At 39.8% G+C, this 17,690-nt stretch overlaps 1 protein-coding gene across 3 annotated transcripts in view; it reads left to right on the top strand.

The window, feature by feature from the left end:
- The window catches only part of VTI1A (vesicle transport through interaction with t-SNAREs 1A), a 238,793-nt gene that overhangs the window by 156,375 nt on the left and 64,728 nt on the right, over positions 1-17,690 (top strand). Inside the window, exons 6-8 of one of the 3 annotated variants that reach the window (XM_083363831.1) lie at positions 3,006-3,076; positions 3,734-3,795; positions 3,884-3,916. In XM_083363831.1, the coding sequence (XP_083219957.1) occupies positions 3,006-3,076; positions 3,734-3,795; positions 3,884-3,893 (143 nt within the window). In that variant the 3' untranslated portion in view covers positions 3,894-3,916. Of the gene's footprint in view, positions 1-3,005; positions 3,077-3,733; positions 3,807-3,883; positions 3,917-17,690 lie in introns of all 3 variants that reach the window. The other 2 variants (XM_083363832.1, XM_083363830.1) reach the window with 2 other exon arrangements.

Raw genomic sequence — 17,690 nt, forward strand, 5'->3', positions numbered from 1 at the left:
TTTCTTTAGTTTTGTGCATTTTAAAGATGCGTTGTGTTACAACAATTTTCATAGCTATTAAACTAGCTGAGTCTTTTTCTAGGTTTCTGCAGCTGCTACTTCTAGTTGTGTCTGCAGTATCTGCACACCCAACCGTTTGCTTCGTAATTTCTTCATGATTTGTGACTTCAAAAACAAGTGTTCCTTGTAGTCCAGCACATTCAAAGCACCTCTTTCAAAGTTCTTTCACAATGCTTATATTGAACCACCGTTTGCTTCTAGATATACTGTATGCAGCTAAAAATAAAGAGTAGAAAGACTTATGAATGACCTGCCTCTGTGGCTAACTTACCTTTTTAGTTATGTCAACCCATGATTACACATAGTGGGAAAGATTAATACTGTTTAAATTTACAAAGTTATTATAAATATCTACTATCTTTATTGTTTATTATCTAGATTGTTTAACCTAACCCTAACCACACTAAAACAGTGACTAACACCTTTGCTCTACTCTGCTAAGTGGACATCTAACCACGTAGCAATAACCACCAACTTTGTTAGAGGGAAACTATCACGTCTCCTTACTTAGCTATTTGTTGTTGTTAGTTGCGAAGTCGTGTCTGACCCATCGCGACCCTATGGACAATGTTCCTCCAGGCCTTCCTGTCCTCTACCATCTTCTGGAGTCCATCTAAGCTCACGCCTACTGCTTCAGTCACTCCATCCAACCACCTCATTCTCTGTCGTCCCCTTCTTCTATTGCCCTCAATCTTTCCCAGCATTAGGCTCTTCTCCAGGCAGTCCTTCCTTCTCATTAGGTGGCCAAAGTATTTGAGTTTTAGCTTCAGGATCTGGCCTTCTAAAGAGCAGTCAGGGTTGATCTCCTCTAGGACTGACCGGTTTGATCGCCTTGCAGTCCAAGGGACTCGCAGGAGTCTTCTCCAGCACCATAGTTCAAAGGCCTCAATTTACTTAGCTATAGTGGATGACAATTTCATTTATTTTTAATTGCCCCGCAACCTGTTACAATTAACCATGAATCAAGAACACATCATGTTTGGTTCAGTTGTGAATGCTGTGAAGCTTGGAATATTCTAAATCAGGCATTCAAACTGCCAGCCCACGGGCCGGATGCATCACACTGAAACTACAGCCATGTCACGTGACGTCGGAAGTTTGACATGCCTATTCTAAATTTTCATTCTAAATTATACAAAGATAATTCTTTTTAAAAAAAATTTCTGGCCTAGTTAAATTGAAAAAAATATATAGTTCAAACATTAAAACAAAGGAATGCTATGCAGATTTACTGGCAATGCTTGATTGTGGTTACCGGGATAGCAGCACCAGCTTCCCCACTGGAAACAGATAAAGCCTCTGACTTAGTTTATTACATATGAAGTAATAAAAATAATTTGAAACGGTGGATCCCAATGCTAGCTGCACTTTTCTGCAATAGATTGTTTGGTCATGATACCATAGCATTGGGGTTTGGCTATTATAATACTAATATATAAGAAGGGCAAACAAGTTGAACCAGCTAACTACTGTCCAATCTGCTGAGTCAGATCAGAAAAATATATACCAAATATCTACAAGAGAAATAGATTGACTTGAATCTGAGGACATTCTGAACAAGCTGGGTTTACAACAGGAGAATTAACATTAAACCATTCCTTAGTGCTTCAACACCTAGTAGAATAGTATACCCACAACTCAGGACAATCCCTCTAAGCAGCATTTATTGATTTCAGGTCAGTTTTTGATGCAGTATCTAGGACTGAATGTGACATAAATTTTTTAAAAATCACAATTGACAAATTGCCGTTCATCAAAATTGGGAATACCAGATTGAAGGTTAGTGCAGTAATCAAGAATATGCCACAAAGGAAATATCTGTAAGGTGAGGAATTACATCTGAGATGTGTATTGGCTCTAATTTTATTAAACTACTACCTAATTAGTTTTTCACTTAAATAAGTCTACCTTTCATCCCCTTATGTTAGCCCAAATATGTATCTCTTTATTACTGTATGCTGATGATGCAGTAATCCTGTCATTATCCTCCATTGGTCTTTAAAAAATTCTAAGATCACCTATGTTATCACTGTACTGAGGAGGAACTAATAATAAATTACACTAGCATTCTTATTTTCTGTAAGTGCCCAAAACAGAGGATCTGGAACCTAGGTGGGCAGCCCATTGAGCAGGTTAAGATTTTTAGATATTTAGGAATAGTTTTTAAGCCTCAGGAAGCAGAAATACTCACCTGGACTATGTATCCCTCAATGCACAGAGATCTGCATCAGCTATACAAACTTACTATTTTTACAGAGGAGGACAGTTTATCCCTGCCGCAATTAAGCACAATTGCTATAAGGGATTCAGTTAGGACCACAGAACAGTATGATCAACTTAGGAAGGATTCAAACAAAATTTCTAAGAAGTATCTTCCAGGTTTCGCACTGTGTTCCAAATACAATACATTGAAAAGAAGCAGGAGTCAGTAAACGTGAATCTAATTGTTACTGATTTATTGAAACTACATCAGCCCTAATGGGCTGACCCATCTACTATTGGCAGACAACTACAAATCTTATTAGGAAACAGCAATCCAAAAAGAACCTGAGCCTCTATGGTTTCCAGTAAGGCCATCTTAACATTACAAATAGATCAAGTCTGATCATTACTAAGGCATAAACCTTAGAAAGAACTGCTGGTCTGATAAAAGTCAAACATCTTGGAAGTTTTTCAAGGAGTAGGCCTTATAAATCTCAACTTTCATGAAGAATCCTATTTAAATCCAAGCTACCAATTCTTCAGTTTTGCCATTGTTTATACAATCTAGTTCACATATTTCCTAACTACTAGTTTTTCACATTTTTTGATATTTTAAAATTATTTTGATTTTTCTAGTCTCAGTTGAATTTAAATTTATGCTATGTTATTACAGATATTATAAAACTATTGTCTGTTTTTCAGTTATATTTCACTTTTTTTCTTTTCTTTTTTCTTTCATGCAGAACAAATTGGTCAGGATATATTAGAAAATCTCAGTCAGGATAGAGAGAAGATCCAGCGTGCTCGAGACAGAGTAAGTTTAAATATAAGAAAACAATCTGAGTGGAATTCAATATTTATAGTTAATATTAATGAATGGGTCTCTTTAATGTTTTTTTTAAAGATAGGTAGAGTGTCTGAAATGTTTTATCTTTGAACGATGTTCAAAAATTGTTCATTGTTCAACATTGTTCATCCATAAATATTATTATCTGCATTATTTCTAAATTGTTATCTACCTGGCTCCAACTGACTCTGGGCAGCTGAAGTTCACATCTTATTTGTCAAACTGCAATTACAAAACTGTGTACACTCTTAACTCAATAAGTTGTTAACTTCAGATGTTTAGGATTAAAATGAGTGTCCTAGCAGTGTGAGAGGTGGTGTTCATTAGAAACCAAATAATGATTATAGTGATTTTTTTTAATTACGAAGTTTGTGAATTGAAAATATCAGATTTAATTCTCAAATTTCAAATAGGTACCTCTGGATATTTATTAGCAATTTCTTTTGTTGTATTGTTCTTACTTTTTTAATCTACGTTTCTCAGAGCTAAGTGGCCTCTGAACACTAGTAAATAAATGAAATGAAACATGTTAAGATTCTGCATAGCAAGGATTAACTTGTGTTAGCAAAACTGAACTCAATATATCTGAACACTGTGCAGTGTTAAAATTTTATTCCTCCACAGCTTAGAGAAACTGATGCAAACTTGGGAAAGAGTTCAAGAATCCTTACAGGAATGTTACGAAGGTAAGAGCAAGGTAGGGATCTTTTCTCTTTCTTTTTCTTCATTTTTCTCATTTAGATTTATAGATAAAATTCATAATTTTTATCCTAGGTTTGTATAACTTCAAATGAGTTGAAGTTTCAGGTAAGGAACTGGCCTGATAACATAGACAACTACAATAAGCCATAAATAAAAGTATGGAATAACCCAGTAGAGGGTTCTTGCACTTATCTTGCAGAATGGAGAACACAACCTCTTCATTTGTCTTTTTTTCATATAGTAGAGAAGTATAGGGAGTTATGAGGATGACCTGCTACAAACCAGCCAAAAGCTATTAAGTTCAAACCGGGGGGGGGGGAGAACTATGGGTTAAGGCAGGGGTAAGCAAACCTGGCTCTTTTATGACTCGTGGACTTCAACTCCCAGAATTCCTGAGCCAGCAGGGTTGCCTACCCCTGGGTTAAGGCATAGTGCCTGCGTGCAAGAAAAGAGCTCTGTTCTATCACATTCTTTTTACCAAAGTGTGAAACAATTTGAACTATAATTAATTTTCTTTGAACAGTGTGCTTTGAGTTTGAAAATATGAAAAATTCATAAGAAGGGATAAATCATATAAAGTTTTTTTTAAACAGAAATTGTATGATGAATTTATAAGTACAAGATCTGTACAGGTTGTCTCCCTGTATTGCAAAGGGGGGAGGGAAGGAAGTGTTTTCTGTGTACAATCTCTTCTTTGCTTGATATCTCTCTCCACCTACTACCTCTGGTAGAGTGGAGAGATTAGAGAGAAAGCTGTTTTCACTTCTACAGATTTTAAGCAACGTGATCATACCAGCAAAGGGAAATTATTAGTTATTATACATTCTATTCATTGTATTATATATATTGTATTATAATAATATTATATTATTTAAGATATCTACCCATCCTTAACTTTCTAAAGAGAAACAGGATTGTTTTTCCTCCTCTTTGTACAATCAGATTACAAAGGTTAACATAACTGCACTTTGCATCCATTTCACAAACTTCTCGCACAATTTGGTCTCTGAACTGTAGCATACCAAATTCTCTGATTAAGAATAATATGTAAATGACACAAGCTAAATTCAATATCCATGGAGAAAGGAAGTGGCAATTGAATGAGATGGTTCAGTGCCTGTAGACAATCAATATAATAATAATAATAAAAAAATCCTTGGGCAAGCTTATAGCCTCCCCAAGAAAGGGCTGGGATATGAGCTGTAACGAATATTCTGCATATGTCTCCATTTTGTCAAATCTCATTAAAGGGGCTTCTTGCTTATATGTCAGTTGAGCTGTCCAAAAATCATTCATCATTTTTAGTGTAAAAAAAAGTCATACAGTTGTTTAAATAATATCGTATTAATGTTAAAGTTCAGCTGTCATTTAAGGATATGGCTTAATCAGACATAGCATTTAAGAAAAATAGTTTTTTCGGGCTTTACTTCGCTTTCAGGTTGGCAGATTCAAATAAGGATTTATGGGTTTCTAAACCGATGTATTTTCCCATGTTTATGCTTGATGAACCTCAGCTTTTCTTTCAGGTGACTGGAGTTCAGGAGTCCGTTATTTTCAGCAAAATAAAATAGTTTTTTCATATAGCGTTTGAATACATTTGCAAGTCATCTAGTGAGGGGAAAAGAAAAATGAACTATAACCTCTGACACTGTGCCTGGGAGTCTGTCTTAGAACTCCCTAGTTTATAAGCATTTCATAAGCCAAATGAAAAATGAGTCGTTTGTGAAATATTCATGGGTTCCTGTTCTCAGACAAATGCATTATGTGGTCAAATATTTAAAAAGCTTTGTCATATTATATCTGTGTGTGTGTGTGTGTATGGATGTGTGTATACACACACACACACACACACACACACAGAGAGAGAGAGAGAGAGAGAGAGAGAGAGAGAGAGAGAGAGACTGTGTACATATGTGTGTTGTGTCTGTGTGCAATGGTATAAAATCCTTCAACTCTGGGATACTTGTAAAACAGCTGTTTATTGTTTAAAAACCATAAAAACAATAAAACCATAAAAACAATAAAATCATTTATGAATTTTAAAAATCTAAAAATCGGCTGTCTTAGCTTTCACTGGTCCACTGCCAGTGTCATCAGAGTAAGAATTAGGGGGTGGGGAGTTTACTTATAAACCCAATTGACTTTGCGCCCTACACATTGATCGTGTGATGGGCCTGCCTGTTCTAATTGACCATAGTTGCTCTAGTCCTGCATCTCCCTGCTCGCTTTTTAATCCTATCACCTCTTTCTTCTCATGGTTACTTTCTCCACTTGTTTTATTCCACCTGCTGTAGTCAGTCTTGTCTCCCCTCGCTGTGCCTTGTCCCTTAATGTATATATGCCAATTCTGGGGGTACTTCTCTTTCTTTTTTCATCCTTCCTGCCCACCTTCCTTGCAATTGACTATCCAGCGCTGTTGACGATCGATCCTCCAATTCCCTTCCTCCCATCGCCATTACCAACTGTGTATCCCGATCCGGTGATATATGTGTCTTTCTGCTGTCACCCCCCTCCCCTTTCTCCGTCATTTCCCCTTGTCGCCCTCGTCCCCCATTATTCCCTTTGATCAACCAGCTGGGAAGGACACAATTGCACCATTGCACAAATATGCCTGGGATTTGCATTTTTAGAGCTATTAGGGATAGCTAATGTATGTATATGTATATGTATTTGAGAAAGGCACTTAACTTCTTTCATTACAAAAGTAACTCCTGTGCAGACAATTTTACTTTTCAGAATAGAAAGAAAGTGAATGCATTGGTAAAAGTGATAGCAATTTGTTTGTTTTTGTCATTGTGCTCATATGCTGAATACTATGAGGAGGTAATCTTATAGTATGCTAGGAGAATTTTCTGAAAAAAGTATATTCATGAAAACCAATTTAAATTCACTTTATAGACTTAAGGAGAATATTGAATTATAGGATCATGGGGAGGGAAAGGGAAGAAGGAAGGAAGGAAGGAAGGAAGGAAGGAAGGAAGGAAGGAAGGAAGGAAGGAAGGAAGGAAGGAAGGAAGGAAGGCTCTGAATAATATCTATCGTAGCATTCCTAGAAAATAGTAAATATAAGAGAATGGCAGTTTGCCTTTTTCTGATATAACCTTAGTAGATGCCTTGTGGACATACACTCAGTTGCTCAACTGAAAACTGGAGAGTTTCATTTTATTTTGTTGAAACATAGTTTGCTGCACTGAAATGAGAAAACCTTGCTGCATGTTGATTTCATTAATTCATTTGAAACTATATATTTGCCATCTTGGTTTTATGCCATAATATTTTATTATGAGTTTCTTATCTAATTATTGAATAGATTCATCACCTGATCATTTAAAAATATTTCTATGGCACCTGAAAGACCAAGGAATGTATTATTCCATATTAGAATATTTTCTTGAATCACTCCTTTTCATTAGTGGCACACATATAGTTCTGGGGAAAGCTTATATGAATAGAGCTGTTGTTGGAAACAGAAGAGGAATCATGAAGGAAGAAATGAGGAATAGAATTATTTCTAAATAGTGACCTGTGGGATACAGGTAACTCTTTTTTGAATAGCAAAAAAGTGTGATAAGAAATTTTAGAATCTTTAAATCATGAGAAGTTGTATTAAATTTTCTAGTGTGCTCTAGCCCCTCAATTTCACAGTGATAATGTCCCTTAATGTGTGTATATGTGTCTGCATACTCCTGGTGATTCTCTGTACAAGTTCCTGCAGTTCTCTTGGCAGGATTTGGAAGTAGTTTGACACTGCCTCCTCCCTAAGACTGAGAGAAAGTGACTGATCCAAGGTCACCCAGCTGAATTTGAGGCTAAGGCAGGACTAGAATTCATGGTCTCCCAGTTTTGAGCCTGATGCCTTAACCACTAAAGCAACTGACTCTCTAGAAATTTGGAAGATAAATAGTTTTTCCACAGTTACCAAGCTTACAATCTTTCAAAATGTAACTGGTACAAAAATAAGGCTCACTAACATTACAAATGCTTTCTGCTATCAATAGAATTCTGCCTGGTAACATAGGAAGAAAATTATTTCTTCACTCTGATGGTACACATACCACTAGTACGCGAGCACCTGGCTGGTGGTATGCGGCGTCGCCTTCCTCCCCCCCTCCCCCTCCACTCCTTCCCAGCTCACTTGCTGCCAGAAAATATGCTGCTTGGCAGAGGCTCCGCCCTCCCCAGGGACTTGTTGTGCAGCAACTGGATTGACCTCTTCTCGTGAGGGATCCGTTTCGTACTTCCCCCCCTCTTCTTACTTTACAAGCAAGCGTGAGCCTGAAGGGGAGAGAGCCATCCACTCCCACGGCAGGTAGGTGTTTGAGACCACTCGTGTTGCAGCCCTGAGCACCAACCTGAGAACCACCCCTCCTTCTTTCCCCCCTTCTCTCTCCCTCTCTGTTGCAGCCTTCCATCTTCTTTTCCTCCCCCATCCCCACGAGCTTGCGATACCTCTCACATTGCCTCCCGGGGCTCAAGACTTTTCCCCCTCTCCTCTTCCCGAGGTGCCCGGCTTTACAGAGGGGAAAGCAAAGTGTCCAGATGGCAAGGGCTCATCCAGCAGCAGCAGGTGGGAATCGAGGCTCATGTTTGTTTTGCTGATGCGTGCCAGGCAAAACCTCAGAATGTGGGTTTAGAGGGAAAAATGTGCCCACCTGGCTTCCTCCCCCCCCCCCACTGTTTCACAGAAACCCAATCACACACTCCTGCGCAGCTCACTTTCTTGTTTTCTGCTTGCTTTCTGCTGGGCAGGAGCACGGGATCAGCCTGTGCAGGAGCACAGGATCAGCCTGTGCAGGAGCACGGGATCAGCCTGTGTACAGCTGGGCAGGAGCACGGGATCAGCCTGTGTACAGCTGAGCTGCGTTGAGAAACCCAATCACACACTCCTGCGCAGCTCACTTGCTTGCAGGAAGCGAGCTAGCGAGATTTCCGGGAGCCAGGGTCCAAAGGATTTGTGCGATGTGTCTGAGAAGGTGAAATGCCGCTGCATCTCCTGCCTGCTTTGCATGGGGCGAGCCTGGCGAGATGCTGGGCTGTAATTTGTCTGAAAATCAGTGGAAGGGTTTGGCTGGGGGGCGGAGGAGGTGGGAGAGGACCGGGGCTCAGTAGGTCTTGGTGAGGGAGTGTGTGTGTGTGAAAGGTAAAGGTTCCCCCGCACATGCGTGCTAGTCATTTCCAACTCTAGGGCCTGGTGCTCACCTCCGTTTCAAAGCCGAAGAGCCAGCGCTTGTCCAAGGATGTTTCCATGGTCATGTGGCTGGCATGACTAGATGCCAAAGGTGCAGGGAACGCTGTTACCTTTCCACCGTAGTGGTCCCTATTTTTCTACTTGCATTTTTATGTGCTTTCGAACTGCTAGGTTGGCAGAAGCTGGGATGAGTAACAGGCGCTCACTCTGTTATGCAACACTCGGGATTCAACCCACCAAACTGCCGACCATCTGATCGACAAGCTCAGCATCCTAACCCACTGAGCCACCACGTCCCTTATATAAATACATATGTATATGTATACACACACACGCGCGCACACACAAGTTTCTCTTCCCTCCCTTCCACCGCCTTGGTTCTGCGCTGGATCCTACATTTTGGCTTTTCTTGAAAGTCTTAGCAGCCTTTTGTTCGCTTCCTAAAAACCGGAGGGTGGGTGGGGGTTGAAGCAGCAGGAGGTGCGTGGAAAGAGAGGAGTAAGGAATTTGGACATAATGTTCCAGGGAGCCCCTTAGGTGTGCTGCGACTCCCCTCCCCCCCATATCATCTTTTGGATGCAGAGAAAATGCCAGAGTTCAAGGCAAAATTAATATCAGGAGCTAGTAAGTTTTCCTTTTCTTCCTGTGAACAATCCACTGCCTAATTACTAAAACCAAACAGAGAACTTGCAGAGACAGGAGGCAAAAAAAGAAAACCCGTTTGATTCCCCTATTAACGGATAGATTTAATGGTTTGTAGTGATTGGGACGCCCGTTGTGGTGAATGGTGATTGGGAAGCCTTCTGTCTTTGCTTCGGCTTCATGATTTGAGCCCAAACCGAAAGACGCATTCTCCAACCGGCTCTTCCTTCCCCTTCTCTGGGCTGGGCTGCAATCTCGCCCGCTGCTTCTGGGCTTCCTCCTTTCCCCTCCCTTGCAGAAAAAAAGGAAAGGCAAACAGTGGGGGAGGGATTTCCCCATCCCGGATGCTCCTTTTGCAAGCAGGAAATCTTGTGGCTCTCCTCGCGAGGAAGGAAACCCCAGATGGGGAGCACGCCAGCGAAAGTGTGTGTGTGTTGGGGGGAGAAATCCTGCAATTCCTGTGCAAGATTTCCTGCTTGCAAAAGGAAGGGACAAAGAGGGGGGGAAGGAAGGAAAAAGGAAGGAAAGAAGAAAGATAGGACAATGGGAGGGAAGGAAGGAAGGGACAAAGAGGAAGGGAAGGAAGAAAGGAAGGAAAGAAAAAATGTAGGGACAATGGGAGAGAGGGAGGGAAGGAAGGCACCCACCCCCTCCACCAGAGACCCACGTATTTCCCCCCACACACAGGCATCCTGCAACCTGAGTGATGAGCTGGCCACGCCCCCCGAGCCATTGACTTCACTTGTCAAAACAGTCATAAGTGTGAAAAATGGTCATAAGTCACTTTTTTCAGTGCCGGTGTAACTTTGAACAGTCACTAAGTGAATTGTAAGTCGAGGACTACCTGTACTTTATCATTTTTTTTCTTATTTTTTTGGGGGATCAAGTTTTTGACAACTTTCTGGGCGACTGGTGGTACTCAGATACTGCCTTATCCTAAAAGTGGTACAATGGAGTGAAAAGGTTGAAAAGCCCTGGTCTAGGCTTTCAGCAACAAAGGGGACTGGAGGCTAAAATGTATAAAGAACGGTTGCTGGAATTGGCTATGTCTAGTTTAATGAAAAGAAGGATGAGGGGTGACATGATAGCAGTGTTCCAATATCTCAGGGGCTGCCACAAAGAAGAGGGACTCAAGCTATTCTCCAAAGCACCTGAAAGCAGGACAAGAAGCAATGGATGGAAACTAATCAAGGAGAGAAGCAACCTAGAACTAAAGAGAAATTTCCTGACAGAACAATTAATCAGTGAAACAACTTGCCTCCAGGTGTTGTGAATGCTCCAACACTGGAAGTTTTTAAGAAGAGACTGGACAATGAATTTAGGAAGAACGTCTTTTAAATGCATATTTTGAAATGAGTCCTGTGCTTTTATTTTAGTTATACTGTACAATAATATCTTCCAGATTAAAGATATAATTATATAGATACATATTTTTCAGTTTAAGAAAACATGTTACTCCATAGTCAGGCTTCATATTAAAAATAAAGTCATTGTTAATATAAAGAGCAGACATTTTTCTTTCAAGGTGCTGTAGAATTATTTTATATACTTTGTGATCATACACACAGGAGTGAGACCAGGTTTATATCAATAGAGGATTTATGGCTGACATTGGGACTGTAATAAGTATGTCTGTGTATTTATTTCCAAAAAAAATACTTGTTTGAGTCAGCAATAGGCACATTTAAAAACAACATTTCAATGCTAAAAATATTTAAAGTTAAATGAAATGGCCTCCAGTCTCTTTAGCAGCAGTTTCCAGTTTCTTAAATTCTTGTGCCAAAGGAGGTTCAGCTAGTCCTCATATCTGATATTCTGCTGACATACAAAGGCATTTGTCTTTAGATGGAATGTCAAGTTTTGTGCTTGCTTCTAAGTAAGCTAATTAACACTAGCTCTTTTTTAATTGTACTAAAGTTTTTAATTAAATAGTATCATATTTTATTGCATAACATTTACCAAGTGGCCAAGTGAATGTTATTTCAAAGTTGATTTCATAGTTAGTACATGAGGGGCCCTGTGCCTTGCTCTTCAGTCCTTCTCTTAAACAAATTTTAAGTGGTGACTAAAGAAATACTCAGAGGTGCTTATTTGCACAAATATATCCCTGTTCAGATGTTTCTTCATTAAATAATTAAGATTTTAAAAAAAATGGAGAAAGCCTTAATAATTATGTTGACTGTATAAGTATCCTGGTACCAAAGTGTAAAGTTTGCTATTTTTTAGGACAGTACACTTGACGTGTCTAAAAAATTATTTTTCTGTGGACATATTATTATATTCTAAATACAGTACACATTTTCATCTGTAGTTTACATTGCTCTTTTAAATACTATGAACATATTCTTGGTTTCATTATTTTTCTTTTATATCTCATCTGGAATTATTTATCTCTCACCATGAACTTTGACCATCTGTACAGCTGGAAATACCATTATCCAAATTGTAGTTTCGTCCTACAGCAAGGTCCCATTGGATATTTCCCTGTGCTATTTCCTTCAGACAACATGTACAAAGAATGTGATATATCACACTGGCTAAAATATAATGAAATCCTTGTCCTTGCCCTTTCATGGAGACATACCTAGTATCATTAAGAGGTTGTAGCCTTCAAATAGATTGTAGTCATATGCCTCATCATTTCAAAATACATAGAACTATGCAAGCAAAAGATAATTTCTAAAGTAGACATCTGTGTAGGTTAGAAAAATATATATCTCAAGTTAGCAAAGAGGTGTTACAAAACGTTGCAACATGAATAAGGAATTCTTGCACAGCAGAAGTTGTCTATAACTTACTAAAATGTTTATTTGATGAACTCAGGCCTGACTAAGTAGCCAGAAGCTAAAGTACCAACTTCAGGTAATACTATGATATATGTTGCCAATTTTTGCAGTATGTATTTTGAAAAGTTTGCATTATCAGCTAGTATAAAATTTGCAGGAAGACATTAAAAGAGGTATCAGGACTGAAACAGTTTCATGTTTTTTTCCCTTATCCCTATTAATTACTTATAGCAGGGATGTCAAACTGCCAGCCCGCAGGCAGGACGCATCACAATGGGGAAAACGTTCTGATACATTGCATGACATCACGTGATGTCACATGTTTGACATGTCTGACTTATAGCAACCAGAGGCCCCTCCTCCATCTGGCACAGAAAGTTTATCCAGTGAAGACAATCTTCCAAAAAGGGTTGCTTTCATTGGGCAAATTTTATAGCCCTACAACCTCTCTTTCCTCCTCCATCTGCATATAGTTGCTGAACTTAGGCATAGCAAAGATTACATATTAATGAGGATTACGTGTCTAGCAGGCAGTGGGCACCTGCTAGGACAAAAGAAGGAAATAATTATCTAATTGGGGTTAGATCTGGAAGTTTATTGTCTCACAGCTTGCAAAAGTAAATAGGAAGAGCTAGCTTGTCTAAGTAGTCTCTCTTCCAGGTGCTAATTGAAAGATAAAAGTCAGTCACAATACAAGCAGTCACAAGGACAAGGAATATGGATAGCAGTAGTAATTATTCGCAGGTCTGAATTTCATAGTAGAACTGAGGGTGAAATAAGAAAATTTGTGAGCAAGATAAAACAGAAATGGAAGAGACAGCAGACATAAAAAAATATCAGGAGACAGAAGGCAAGTCTTTTGGCAGCTTACCTCATAAATGACAACTTAGCTCAGGTGGTAAGAAAACTGGAAAGCGGCATTTCAAAACATTCAAAAAGATTCCACCTTAATGAACCCACTATACATGGTGGGAAATTCCTTTTACAGTTTCCACAGTTCTGTTTTCACCAGACTAGCGTTAAAGATGCCTAACTGAATTCTGTAAAAGAAAATCCTATTAATCTGTGGTGGCAATAATCAGTGTTTAGTGGTACTTTTTCTACATCAAGGAAGTGAGTTTATGCCTTTTAATAACATGTTCTTCATGTGGCCCACGAAGCCATCCTGGAAACAATGAGGGAACGGCCCCTGCTGCCTTGGCCCTGGCCCTGGCCACCTGGGAGCCAATGTACAATTTTGTGGTGGTCATCTATGCTGAAATACATTCAGTCTTAGCTCCACAAGGCTGCCTGGAAACAGTGAGGGACCAGCCCATGCCGCATTGGCACTGCCCCCTGGGCAGGTATCACCCTTTGTGAGAAATTAAGAAATGCACTATCGCCTAGAAGTGGCTAGCATATGACCCTGCCTACTTTGGGCAGGCTAGGGCCTGGGCAGTGTTGTGCTTCTCTTGCTATCTGGCTCAGCCTCCGGTACTGTCAGAAAAGTGCCCCACTGCCTGCCAAAACCGGGCAGGCTGGGGGCTGGGCAGCATTGTGCAGGTAACATCGACTCTCATGCTGCTCATGGCATCCCCTCTCCCAGCACCCACCAAGCCGGATATGTGAAGTAGGCGAGGGCCATCTGCTGGCCACTTCCAGGCAATGGTGCATTTCTTCATTCCTCATGAAGGATGATACTTCCCCAGCTGCGTTTCTTGCCTGTTTTTCTCCCTCCCTCATCTCAAATATTTTCCTTCCACTCTGTTCTTGGAAGGAAGGAAGGAAGGAAGGAAGGAAGGAAGGAAGGAAGGAAGGAAGGAAGGAAGGAAGGAAGGAAGAGGGAAGTCCTGCCTTAGTCCTGCCCTGGTGCCCTTTCACCATCACCTTGCCCCCTCCTCCTGGCTTATCCTGGGGGGGTCTCCCATCCTATTGCTAAGGAAGCTTTGGATACAAAGCCAGGTCTCTTCACATGGAGAGGGAGTGGGCCTCCCTCTTGACTTTGCCCTCGTACCCATCATGAGCAACCTGGCTAAAGAGAGCAAGCACAGCAGCAGCAGCCTTGAGGAGGAGGTAAGTGCAGCTGGGTGCCACCTTGGGGAAGTGGGGCTGGGCTTAGTGCCGTGGGTGTTTGACAGCTGGGCTGGGCATTTGACCTGCGCGCCACCGTCCAACCCCCCTCCCAAGGCCTGAGAGGAACAGTGAGGCTCCTCCAGTGGACCATGCCTTGGCACTTTCCCCGGTCCCATCTTCTTCTGCCAGAGACCCTCAGATCTGTCCCACTCCTGCCCAGGCCCCCATTGGCACCCTTGATGCGAATGATGTAGAGCTGGCCATGCCCACCCAGTAGGCCACACCCACCCGGCCCGCCAAGGGCAACTGCAATGCTAATGTGGCCGTCAATGAAATTGTACAGCCTTAAACAAGTAAATCCTGCAATTCTTTTTTCTTAGAATGAATACTTAAGTAATAGTTGATAATTCAGTGCTGCAATTATTATTTTTTTGCACACAAATGTGTTAGGGCCTTGCATATGTGTTAATGATACAATTTGTAAAGATATATATACTTCTCCCAATTCACTGTTAAGGAATCCATATTTCTGATAGAACATTTCTTCCATAAATTGGATCATTCACACATATCAAGTTGTTCCTTGTTTTAAATGCCTGCTGTGTTCATATGATGGTACAAAGCAAGCCTAATAACAGCTCATATCTCATGCAGGGGGTCGTTCTAGTTGCCTCACAGATCAAAAGTCAAACTACTGTGAATCTTTTTTTAAAAAATGGCAGTTAATGACACAAGGCCAGTCTTATTTCTACAACAAAAAGAGTTATAGCTATCCATCATCAGCTTCTGAGAACAAAAGGCTGTTTTATAATTATGCTGTGTCAAATACTGCAGGCATTTCTGAACACATCCTTGGTATATATTCATCTTCTGTTTCATTGGCAACACTAAATACATTTCAGTTACTACCTACAAGGTGAGATCCTATAAGTCAAAGCTCTGTAACACAAGAACGTATTTCTTCTTGAAATTATCTTGAGATAATTTGGAGAGGAGAAAATTTGGAGTTAATATTCCAGATAGATGGCTTCATGTTCTGATATAATGAACTAGTAATCCAGTATAGTTGTGAACAAATTTATTGTCTTTGATATTTAAAATCAGGATGCAGGTGTTCTCCATACTATTACTTGGCAAAGCTTTAAACAACTTGAAGCATCTTGATAATAGCATCTTCATGTATCTTCTGCAAGGCTGCCCATAATTTTATAAAAATAGTATAAAAGCATAAAGTTCAGATAAATATTGAAACAGTGTGCCAGAGATATATATCCCCAGTCCTTCTCTTCACCTTTCAGAAATGAAAATTGTGGAGAATTCTCTTTGAAATGGGGTACTGAAACAAGTGAATCCAAGGGTGTTGAATGCACACAATGGTGGGAAAGTACCATTGACTGCTGTTAACATCTGACTTCATCCATTTAACTTACTGTCCAATAAAAACACTAAGATGTTACCATGTTTGTGGAAGGCAACCACAGGGAAATGTCTTGCATGGCAGAACAGATGAAATCCTTCAGTTAAAATGTTCATTAATATAATAATAATTTTAATTGTACATCTTTTTTTCATTTTTGGCAATGAGGCAACCATTTTCCCTCAGTGCTCTATCTCATGGCATCAAAAACAACAACATAAATTGCTTTTCAGTTAACATTCACTCAGCAAGAACTAGTCTCTTCCAAGAACTTAATCTTCTAACACAATTTATTGTTTACTTTCTGTGTTATGACTTCAGTTATCTTTAATTTTATACTTAAGATACAACTTTTTTATATCTTGTCCCATGTGAAACTGACTTTGCTGTTTATTGTATATCAACAGTGATACAGTTTAAGTCAAATCTTTCTTGAAGAGATGGAGACTATTAAGTCACTGTTACAATTAAATTGATGTACACTGACACTTTGTTGACTTTCATGCAATGCTCATAGCAAAGACTGTAATGCAAATAGAGAGAAAGAAAGAGAGAGAGTAGTGCAGTGGATCCTACTGATATGTAGAGGGAGTGAACAAATATCACCAAAATTTAGTGCCTGTTTATTTCATAAATGGTCATTCTTTGTGTGATGTATAGTTGAAAAAAATAGTTGTCCTCTTAATGAAGACAGTCCAATTAGAGCCAATTGTGTAAGTACTTTATTACATTGAACTACATTGCATACAACCAAAATAAGACCAAGGTGGTGGACTAGTCAGCAATAAATGTAGTCTTTTCTTTCATAAAAAGTTAATTCAGCCATCTCAGCAAATTCCAACATCTTCATAAATATATTCCTCCATTGTGGGTAATGTTGAAACTTTCCACCTTTGTAAATATAATAATTCACAAGTAAGCCTCAATTGCTTCAATTATCATGTATAAAAGTAAAGTTCCATTACCTTTTTTCAACTGTTTATCAATCCTTCCCAAAAGAAAAGCCTGTTTTAAATTATATATTAGTCTTAAAAAAAATCTGAATTATTGTATGTATTTGAATCCAAAACACATCCTAGATCTGACCAACCACTGCCTATCTAACACATACTTCATCTACAATGGACAAAGATACAAACAAATGGAAGGAGCACCCATGGGATCACCCCTTTCACCTGTCATTGCAAACCTCTACATGGAACACTTTGAAACCCTCGCTCTAGAAAAATCCAACCACAAACCCAAACTCTGGCTCAGATACGTAGATGACACCTTCGTAATCTGGCCACACGGCAAAGAAAAACTGGATGACTTCCTCACACACCTCAATAGCCTACACCCCAAAATACAATTTACCATGGAAACAGAAGCTAACAATCAACTTCCCTTCCTTGATGTCTTAGTCTACAAGAAATCCAACGGCTCCCTAGGACACACTATCTACCATAAAAAAACACACACAAACCACTATCTGAACGCACTCTCACACCACCACCCAGCACAGATCAACTCCACAGATCATCTCCAGAACAAAACGCCTAGATGACGAACAACACCAAAAAACCGAACTACACACTCTCACTAATGTACTAACAGCCAATGGATTCCAAAGAAACACGATTACCAACTTAATCCGAAGAGAGACACCCACAAAAACCCAAGACAGAGAACAAGAAAATGGCAAAGCCCTCCTCCCATACTTAAAAGGGACCACAGACAGAATCAGCAAGGTCCTCCAAAACACAACATCAAAACAGCATTCTACACAGACAGAAAAATATCCACCATCCTAAG

This window comes from Vipera ursinii (assembly GCF_947247035.1).
Source record: "Vipera ursinii genome assembly, chromosome: 5".
NCBI classification, from domain to species: Eukaryota; Metazoa; Chordata; class Lepidosauria; order Squamata; family Viperidae; genus Vipera; species Vipera ursinii.